The sequence below is a fragment of the Gastrolobium bilobum genome, unplaced genomic scaffold (assembly GCF_033153095.1).
Source record: "Gastrolobium bilobum isolate Gb01-03AN ecotype WA unplaced genomic scaffold, APGP_CSIRO_Gbil_v1 utg4229, whole genome shotgun sequence".
NCBI lineage: Eukaryota > Viridiplantae > Streptophyta > Magnoliopsida > Fabales > Fabaceae > Gastrolobium > Gastrolobium bilobum.
Genome location: NW_026898412.1, coordinates 45,303 through 55,793, shown reverse-complemented (window position 1 = coordinate 55,793; position 10,491 = coordinate 45,303). Strand labels below are relative to the sequence as shown.

General features: G+C 33.5%; 1 protein-coding gene across 1 annotated transcript; it reads left to right on the top strand.

Moving 5' to 3' along the window:
• Nucleotides 1–412: 412 nt before the first annotated feature.
• On the top strand, nt 413–2,298 carry LOC133315997 (peroxidase A2-like). Its single transcript, XM_061517682.1, has 4 exons — nt 413–634; nt 817–1,008; nt 1,453–1,618; nt 1,713–2,298. Exons 1-4 carry the CDS (start codon nt 413–415, stop codon nt 2,192–2,194), a joined length of 1,062 nt encoding a protein of 353 aa, XP_061373666.1. The 3' UTR covers nt 2,195–2,298.
• Nucleotides 2,299–10,491: the final 8,193 nt, after the last annotated feature.

Here is a 10,491-nt window from a genome sequence, read left to right as displayed (position 1 = left end):
TAGAGATTCGTTTTGCGTGCTGTAATTTCTTTTTTTTTCTTTTTTCTTCAAAATAGTGAACCCTACAAAATGTCGTGTGTAGAAAAATTTATTGTGTCATGTTAAATGACAAATACAAACCCCGTAAACCATATCGTAGTTCAATTTTGGCCAAGTATATAAGATTTAAATGAGCATGTCATAATCGTTCACATTCACGTCAATCTCTCTCCATATCTATATATATATATATCTATCTTCTCGCGATTTATAAATTTTTTTTTTCTTCCGTAAATGGCATGAATGAAAATTTGAACCCCCGAATCCAGGGACATTGCATTCATAGGCCATGTCTCTCCCTATATATAGAATCTCCTTATCTTTGGTGTATCGCAAGCACCACAGGCTAAGAATTCGAATATCATAGAGAGTAATGAACTCCCTTCGTTTCGAAGTGATAGCTTTGTGCTGTGTAGTGGTTGTGCTTGGAGCACTACCCTTCTCCTCAGATGCACAACTAGATCCCTCGTTTTACCGTTCTACATGTCCGAATGTTCATTCCATAGTGCGTGATGTGATTAGAAATGTTTCAAAAACAGATCCACGTATGCTTGCAAGTCTCATCAGGCTCCACTTTCATGACTGTTTCGTTCAAGTATGTTTTCTTCACTTGATTATTTCTTCATCACTTTAATTTGTTGTCATCATCAACTCTCTTTGTATATAAGTATATTTATTCATTTTATAACTAATTAATTTCCCCCGTTTCACTTACTACAAAACACAAACATTTTCCATTAAGTTGATTATATGTTGTCCGTGCTTGTGTTGTGACAGGGCTGTGATGCATCGATCTTGTTGAACGACACCGCTACGATCGTGAGCGAACAAGGTGCTTTTGCAAATAACAACTCAATAAGAGGTTTGAATGTTGTGAACCAGATTAAGACAGCGGTTGAAAATGCTTGTCCTGGCATAGTTTCTTGCGCTGATATTCTTGCCCTTGCTGCTGAAATATCTGTTGTTCTGGTATGTCCCATCCTAATCTATAGTACTTAAATCAATGTCTTGTAAAATGTTGAATGCCATTACTTCTCACTTTCTAAAAAAATAAAATAAAAAAATAAAAATCAATACTCAATTCAAGATAAACTTTATCAGTTGAGACTTTTTTCATGTGGAGCGTTATCAAAATTGTAATCCTTCATTACGCCGAGTTGTTATACAATGGCTTGGTAAGATAAAAAGATAATGATTTTCCTTTAATTCACATAAGTGGCTTTTGCTTCTGAATAATCACTTTCCTTTAATTTTCATCTTTTTTTTAACTCTAGGCCAATTTTAACTCACATGAATAAATTGACTATTTGAGATCTAAGAGAAAATAAAAATGAGTTGATGAATTAGTTAAAACAAATCATTAGCAACTTTTGCTTTTACATTATCCGTTTTAAAATTTACATGTACTCGCAGGCTAATGGTCCTGATTGGAAAGTTCCTCTGGGAAGAAGGGATAGTTTAACAGCAAACCAAACTCTTGCAAATCAAAACCTTCCAGCTCCTTTCTTCAACCTAACTCAACTTAAATCCGCCTTTGCTGTTCAAGGCCTCAACACTACTGATCTAGTAGCACTCTCAGGTATGAAAAATTTCACCCTTCAGAAAATTAACCTAAAAAAAAAAAGAAATGGTAATTCAATAAATATGTGATTGTTTATGCTTTATTTTTTCAGGTGCTCATACATTTGGCAGAGCTCACTGCAGTTTATTCGTTAGCCGATTATACAATTTCAGTGGCACTGGGAATCCTGATCCAACACTCAACACAACTTACTTGCAAACACTTCGTGCCATATGCCCCAATGGTGGACCTGGTACTAACCTTGCCAATTTTGACCTAACCACACCTGATACATTCGACAAGAACTACTACTCTAATCTTCAGGTTCACAAGGGCTTGCTTCAAAGTGACCAAGAGCTATTCTCAACTTCAGGTGCAGATACCATTGACATTGTCAACAAATTCAATAGTAACCAAACTCTTTTCTTTCAGAGGTTTGCGGCATCAATGATAAAAATGGGTAATATTGGAGTGCTAACAGGATCTCAAGGACAAATTAGAAAACAATGTAACTTTGTTAATGGGAATTCTGCTGGACTTGCTACTCTGGCCACCAAAGAATCATCAGAAGATGGCATGGTTAGCTCAATATAATTGATCTAACAAATTAATGGCCATATATGCTGGATAATGCAAAGATTATAAGTTTTCTAATAAAGAGTTGTATAGGCACATACATGCCATCTGCATGTGGTTGATCGTGAGAGTACTGTTGTACTTTGTACACTTGGGTCACCTATTACTAGTGTGCTTGTAAGATTTTATTTCTTATGTTACGAGAGAATTCTGAGATATAGCATGTTGACAGAATTTATTGAAGATCTACTGAAATGGAAGATCTACTGAATTTAGTTCCGGAAAAATACTTTTCCCAACCCAAGAATGGAAGATCTACTGAAAATTACATTTATAAAAATTTTAATTATTATTTATTGCGGCAGGATCTTTTGACACCGATAACAAACTTTTTAGTTTGACACCTCATTTGAACCGTTGATTTCCTCTAATACGACTATGGTAATTTATCGGGTTACATCCATTAATTAATTATTAATTTTCAATAAATAACCGTCTTGACATTGGCAGAAATTAATGATTCGGATAGGGTTTCAAACTTTTTAATTTGACATCGAAGTCAAAAGATCTTATCTCTTATTTATTTATCAATTTAAATTGTATTTTAAATATTCTTTATAAAAATTTACACCATAGAATTCTAATTCAAACATAAAAATAAAGATTCATAATCAAATCAAAATCTATCATAATTGGAATTGAAATTATAATTCTAATGTTCTATCATTCAAAAGGATCTTAAGAAAACTCCTAGGGGCTGTTTGGTTCGGGTTTTCTTATGATAATCCCAGGCAATACAAATTAGAATTTTATGAAGCCAATGTTTGGTCCAACATTTTTTAAAACTTCCCCATCAATGTGAGTTGGCCAGCTTTCACAATTCTTTGCAAAAAGTAATGAGAAACACAGAGCAACATTTCTACTTTCAACAGTGAGAGGGCATTTGGTTGAAGATAAATTTTAAGAATACTAGAGAAATGTAATTACTAGGTATCCATAGGAAAAGTTGAATAGTGGGGAAGTTAAAAAAAAGTAGTTTGGTTTGACAAAATTTTACTAGGGAAATATATGACAAAAAGTGTGTCAACAGTGCTTTACCCGGGTTTTCTCAAAAAACCACCCTCAAATCGGGTTTCTAAACAGTGCAAATTACTATCTTTCTCAAAAAGCCATGCATTTCACATAGACGTGTTTTGGTCAAAAGTTGTTGAACCAAACATTGGTTTTCTAAAAACCAAACTTCATTTACCTAGGAAAATCTCAAAAAGCATGAAACCAAACGCCCCCTCAATGTAGTATTGTATGATAGGCAAATGGGATATGTAGAATTCCATATCTGACTGAACTATCCTTCTAATAAAACAGAGCAAGAATGTTGAAGGTTGCATACAGTGACTTTATAATTATTAAGGGGTTAGTTTTGTAATTTTATATCATTTATCCATTAATATTTTATCCTCAATCAAACATAGACTTCAATAACTTTAATCAATTTGCCTAGTAATATTTTGCCCAACCAAACAACTTTTTTTTTTAATTTTCCTACCTAACTCATTTTCCCTGCTGATACCTAGTAATTCCATTTTTCTAGTAAAAAAAAAATTCACCTAAACCAAACGCCTCCCAAGAAAAAATACTCAAATTTTATATAGATAAATAAATATCATATAATTAAAAATAGTAATTTAAAGATGGAAAAGAAGTCATTTCTTTGAAATATAAGATTAAATATGAAATTACTATATTTATATTGAAAGTCTCAAAACAATAAAGGATATTTCTAAAATTCGTTCATATCTCCTCTTGCCCCATGTACTGCTTCAAATGACTCTCTTGTATTTGTCTTCCCGCTCAGAAACAACAGACAGAAAAAGCCAATAATGTAATGGTGGATAAGTTCCTGTCTCCTTTGCAGTCTTGATTTATAAAAAAAAAAAAAAAGAAATATATTTTAAAAGAGAGAAATATAATTTATATTTTATAAATTATTAAATTTATTCATCTATTATAAGAATCTCAACCACTCATCTTTCAAGCAAGGCCTTAATGCTCAGCATTCTGTTACTTTACCTTTGGCTGTAGATAACTCCTTTTTCTTTCTTGGGTAAAACGAAGGTGAAAAAAATTCATGAGTTAAATGTGGGAATATGCTTTAACAAAAAAAAAAAAAAAAAAAAAGGAATATGCTTTTTAGTACATTCTTGTTTTTTTTAGTACATAGGAATATGCTTTTTAGTTAAAAGCTTATTGATGCCAGACTTGATAATCAATTCTGAATACAGCCAGCCTGTCTGTTTGTGGTTTTAAAATAGTAAAATGAAGCAACGCTGCAAAAGAAAATTAGAAATCGACCAAAGAATTTTATTTAAGTGGTATACATTTGATTTCACTTGAATAAAGTTTTGGATTCAAATTCTTGTAGATATAAAAAATATCCTTCGGGAGAGTTGGCTTCACAATGATATGATTATGAATGTTTTCGGGAGAGTTGACCAGAAGGATTTATCTCTCTCTTCTAACTATATGGTTCATGTTTACCATAAAGGTAGTCAATGAACAAGAAAGATTATTAAAAATAAAAAGCCTTAAATTGAAGTCAATTATATAGCACATAAAAAGCCTTAAATTGAAGTCTTCACAAAATAAATCTAAACAAATATTTACATTCTATTTAAGATTATTAAAAAGTGTTTACCAAAAATAAAAGATTATTAAAAAGTAAAATTTTGCTTTAGAAATTTTTTTTATATTTAAATTTTTCTGCAAAAATATTTTGTATTAATTTTCAAAGTTTTTATATGTTAAAAATATATTAAAGATAAATAAATTTTATTTTGATGATTTTCAAAATAGTAAGAATGGAATGGGTTCATTAGTAAGAATGAAGTTTTGAATTCAAATAGTTAAAATGAAACTTGAAACCAAATTAAGTGAATTTCTACATCTACACTGTCAAAATAAAATAGTAAACCTTTTTATTCGTAACTTTCTAAATACATACGTTACCCTTAAACCAGATCAATTACTAGAGTCTTAAGAGTAATGCTACCCACACCTTATTGTTAAGTAACAAAAGTTGTGAATGCTTCACCTCCCTACCTCTACATCTTCTCTGTTACGAGTAGTGTAATCACTTGTATATATGTTTTATGGACTTGTAATTTCTAATGTTGCATAAGAGATTCAAGTTTTCCTACAGAGAGAAAAGGGGTGGGGCCCATCTTAAAGAAAAAAATAAAAAATAAAAAAGTGATTAGCACGGACATCGAAGTGAGAGTGGTAGAAGAGGAGACTTCTCATGCAACATGAAAAATCTTTTTCCCATGTTTTATATGTAGTTCTGTTCATAGGTATTGTTTGTGCACGAGATTACTTTTCACATGCAAGATTACTATTCATGGTACTATTCATCAATATGCAAATAGTGGAATTTTTTCTATAAATAGGGACTTCCTCAATTGTTCTCTATAATAAAAATTGAATGCATTTTCTTTTTCTTTAGAATTCTATTCTTTTATCTTATATTTCCTATCAATTTTATAACACGTTATCCACATATAACCTTTATCATATCAAACTAAGAGATTTCTATAAAAAGTGAATTTTGTTTACGAGGTAAGTCGTATTTGGTAGGTATTCATTTATGAGTTCTTTTACCAATTTCTAATTCTTCTTATTCCAATTCCAATTCTTCATTTTCATTTTTGTTTCTGCTCCTAAAGTGGCAGTAGGAATTTGACAATGTATATTCTCATGTTCCTGAAGTAGTAGTGAGTGTCTTATGCTCCTGAAGTAGCAGTGAATATTTGACAACAATTTTTATTATTAATTTAAGGATTTTTTAGTATAGTGTTATGTCAAATGTTGAAAAGCCAAATCTTTACATCCTTGAAGTGAGTAGAAATAATTATAATTTTACACCATTTTGGTTCAAAAGCATTGCTTAAAGCAAATGCCAATTCTATGAAAGATTCTAGCTATTATGAGGGCTATGAGCGCATCCCGTGAAGAGGTGGTAGAAGATTCAACATTGGGTCAAATCATGAAAATAAATAAGCCAAATGAAAGTGGCTAATGAAATGAATATGACTAATTAAAATAAAGGCAAGAATTGTGAATCTCACGCCATTAAAAATACGCCTACATTATATACTTCCCGGATGGATTGCATATAATGAATGATTTTTCTTGGTCATCATTTTTATGAATGTACGTGGTATAGTTCCTAAAGAACTATAACTTTAAGCCTTAATTGAAAAGATCTAACTGATTTGATGAATAACTCCAAATAAAATATTAAAGAAAATATTTTTTATATTTTATGCCTCTTGAATATGCTCCAGAAGTAGTCATATCGAGAAAATAGGCTCATGAAGTTTCGCCAATGGGTTAAATCATAATTTTAGACATGGCAAAATTTATGGTTATAATAACAAGTGATCATAGATATGACTAAGACAAGTTCTACTAACTTGATTGAAGGCTTTAGAAGAGCTTGGACTATGTTACCTTGAGAAGCAATCAAGAAACGAGTTAACTCTCTCAACAGGAGCATGCTAGTGAAATAATATTTCTTCATAATTTCTATGATGATTTTTAAACCAAATATTTATGGCAAAAGTTCATTAGATCATGCAGAATTTTGAACAATTTTTGTGCCATTTCTTGAAGTGAATACAATATAATTACGTAATAATGGATGTGGTCATGGGCATTTCTGCAGCAACATTTGCAATAGCTCTAGAAGAACTGATAATTTATTTAGATGATCAATTTAATGAATTATCCGTCTAGTTATATGCCCAAATGATTGTGAACTTTAAGTTTAAACAATAATTAATTTGTAGAATTTTGCAAACAATTAAAAATATTATTATGTAACTAATTGTCCCTAAAGGACATCATGTGAATATAATGACTAATAATCTAAAGTACACAAACAATTTGTTCTTTGAGGAAAGTAAATAAAACTTCAAAGTGACATTTATGAAAAGATCAATAATAGACTAGCGACTTTATATTTCTATAAAAGTGGCCCCAGAAGTGGACCAAATATAAAAGAATTATCCAATTAAACTCTAGAAATATGAGGGGGGCAAATATGAAATAACGTTTGTGTTTATGTCATTGTTTTTAAAATTGACCATAAAAAAATGATCATAAACCTAAAGTTCACTAGCTTATATGCTTTTAAGAATACTTCCTTCATGAACTTGTACGTGGATGTGAACCTGATGTTTTCCATCTGTGCTTTTTTGGTTGTATTACATATGTTCTTATGTCATCTAAAGGTTAGACATTTACGTGAGTTTTTGAGACTCAATACAGAATCAAGTACTTGGAGCCCCTGATAGGCGACTTGTTTAATACATCATTCACTTATTAAATATTTAACGAGACGTATTTCCCAACATTAGGGGGAGAAAGCCAGAAGTTTAATGAATCCTGATAAATTATTTTGAAAGAAAAATCAAATAAATTATTTTGATCCATATACATGTATTGTAGAAATGGAAAAGTTCCTCATTCTCATTTAATTCATTTCAATGAATCGCATGTCACTATTTATATTACAATGTAAGGCATGAAGGAAGCTACAGCACTAATTAACAGATCCTAACTGACTAACAAACCATAACAAACTCAACAACTAACTGTTTGTCTATTATGATTGGTCCCACGTGGCTTAGTGTCATGTGAAACTCGGAAGTTGTTTTGTGTGGGATGCGTTGGGCCTGGATCCGTTGGGCCAGAATTTGATGACTCTGGTAAGAGCCCCCCGCAAGCTGGACTGAGTATATTCACCAGTCCCAGCTTGGAAATATTGGAAAGGAACATGGAGGAGTGGAGTGGCTTGGTAAATACATCTGCGATTTGATGAGCTGAAGATACAGGAAGGAGTCGAACTAGACCAGAACGTATCTTGTCTCGAGTAACATGACAATCAATGTCGATATGTTTGGAGCGTTCATGGAAGGTGGCATTGTGAGCAAGATACATAGCTGACTGGTTGTCACAATAGATTGAGGCAGTGTGCCATGATAAACCAAGGTCGTGGAAAATATGTTGGAACCATTGTAATTCACAAGATAGACTAGCTAGAGCTCTGTACTCTGCTTCTGAAGATGAGCGGGAGATAGTTGTCTGCTTTTTCGAACGCCAAGACACTAAGGAATCTCCTATGAAAACACAAAGCCTGTAACAGACTTACGGGTGAGAGGACAAGATGCCCAATCAGAATCAGCAAATGCTCTTATAGACAAGGAACCATGAGATGGATAGAATAGCCCAGTGGCTGGGGCATTTTTCAAGTATCGTAAAACCCGGTGAGCAGCGGTAAGGTTATGAGCACATGGAGAGGCAACAAACTGACTCAAATGATGAACAACGTACACAATGTCTGGCCTGGTTGTAGTTAAGTATAAAAGTCTTCCAATTAAACGGCGATAGACTGAAGGATCTAATAAGGGAGAACTTTGTATTTGAGTGGTATGGTCAAAACCTGAATCAGGTTGCGTGTCATTGATGTTGGGTAAGGTGTTGGAATCAGAAAGGGGGGGTAGGAAATATGGTAGGTTGGTTGTGTTATGTGGTAGGTAGTTTGTGTTATGTGGGATGGGTGATGGGACATGGGTTTGTGTTGGAATGGGAGAAATGTTGACATCTGGTATATGGTGTGATGGCTGTGTGTAGGGAAGAAAGGTGTCATAAAGAGGGTCATTCGAATGGCTTGTTTCATATGGATTTGAATGTGTGGGATGCGTGGTATGGATCTGTTGATATGGAAAGTGTGTTTCATAGAAAACCACATTCCTTGAGATGAAAATTTCTCTAGAGGTGAGATCATATAAGATGTACCCTTTTGTTCCTTCCTTGAATCCCAAGTACACTGCTTTGCGAGCTCGAGGAGTGAATTTGGTGCGATGAGAGAGTAAGGTTGAAGCATAGCATAAACAGCCAAAAACCCGTAGGTGTACCAACAATGGAAGCAGTTCATATAATCTGTGATAAGGTGTCTGATTGGCCAGAAGAGGTGAACATAAAAGGTTGATAATATGTGCAGCATGAAGAATGGCATAACCCCAGAACGTGAGTGGCAGGTTAGCTTGAAATAAAAGGGCACGAGCTATATTTAATAAATGTTGGTGCTTACGTTCTACTAAACCATTCTGTTGTGGAGTCTCAACACAACTGGTTTGATGGACAATTCCCTTTTTCTTGTAAAAATCATTCATTGCAAACTCAATTCCATTATCACTTCGGATTGACTTAATGGAAGTGTTGAATTGTGTTTCGACAAAGGCTACAAAGTTATGAATATGCTGTCTAGTTTCACTCTTGCTCTTCATAAGAAAAATCCATGTAAAACGTGAGTAGTCATCAACAACAGTAAGAAAGAAACGATGACCATTTATTGATGTAGTTGAAAAAGGACCCCAGATGTCTGTATGCACCAAATCAAACACTTTACTGGTTTTAGTCTCACTGGAACTGAAAGGAAGCTTTCGTTGCTTTGCTAAATGACATATATCACACGGGGTTACATGTATGGAAGGAATAAAAGGAAAACACAAAGACATTTTGTTCAGTACATCCTTTGAGAGATGTCCCAATCTTCTATGCCATAGAAGAGATTCATCTACATTGCTTGTTATAGTTCCACAGCTGCTATCTGCCTTACTTGAATGCTGAGGATCTTTATTGATTATCATGTATAACCCATTTCTCCTTTCAGCTGTACCAATCGTCCTCTGTGATGGCATCTGTTTAATGAAGCACAATTCAGCATCAAAGGTGAGTGTGCAGTTAATGGTTGTGACAAGTTTTGATACAGAAATCAGGTTGACATGGAATTGTGGAATATAAAGGACATCATGAAGAATTAAAGTAGGTGTTAAACGTATGGTGCCTGAATAATGAGCATAAATGTGAGAACCACTTGGAAGGATTACTGGTAAAGGAGTGATGGTATGAATTGAAGAAAAATCAGAAATGGAATGTGCAATGTGATCTGTTGCACCTGTGTCCACTATCCATTGAATATTTGGGCTACCTGTTAGTTCTTTCCTTTCTGCTGTGTTCATGCTGGAAATTTGAACCACATTGCTTACATGCGCTGTTGCAGGAACATTATCAAGACCATTGGAAGGAGACTTTTGTAGAAGTTCCATTAATTGTTGGTACTCATTTCTGGTCATGTGCATATAAGGTTCTGACCTTGAGGAAACTGCAACTTCTGATTGAAAATTCTGTGGATCTGTGCTTGCAACATTCGTATTAGGAGTTCTATTATTTGTACGGTAACCTGGTGGGAA

Coding starts and splice junctions, on each gene's coding strand:
- LOC133315997 (XM_061517682.1), top strand. CDS start 413: ATGAACTCCCTTCGTTTCGAAGTGATAGCTTTGTGCTGTGTAGTGGTT. Junction 635..816: donor TTCATGACTGTTTCGTTCAA/GTATGTTTTCTT, acceptor GTGTTGTGACAG/GGCTGTGATGCATCGATCTT. Junction 1,619..1,712: donor TGATCTAGTAGCACTCTCAG/GTATGAAAAATT, acceptor TTATTTTTTCAG/GTGCTCATACATTTGGCAGA.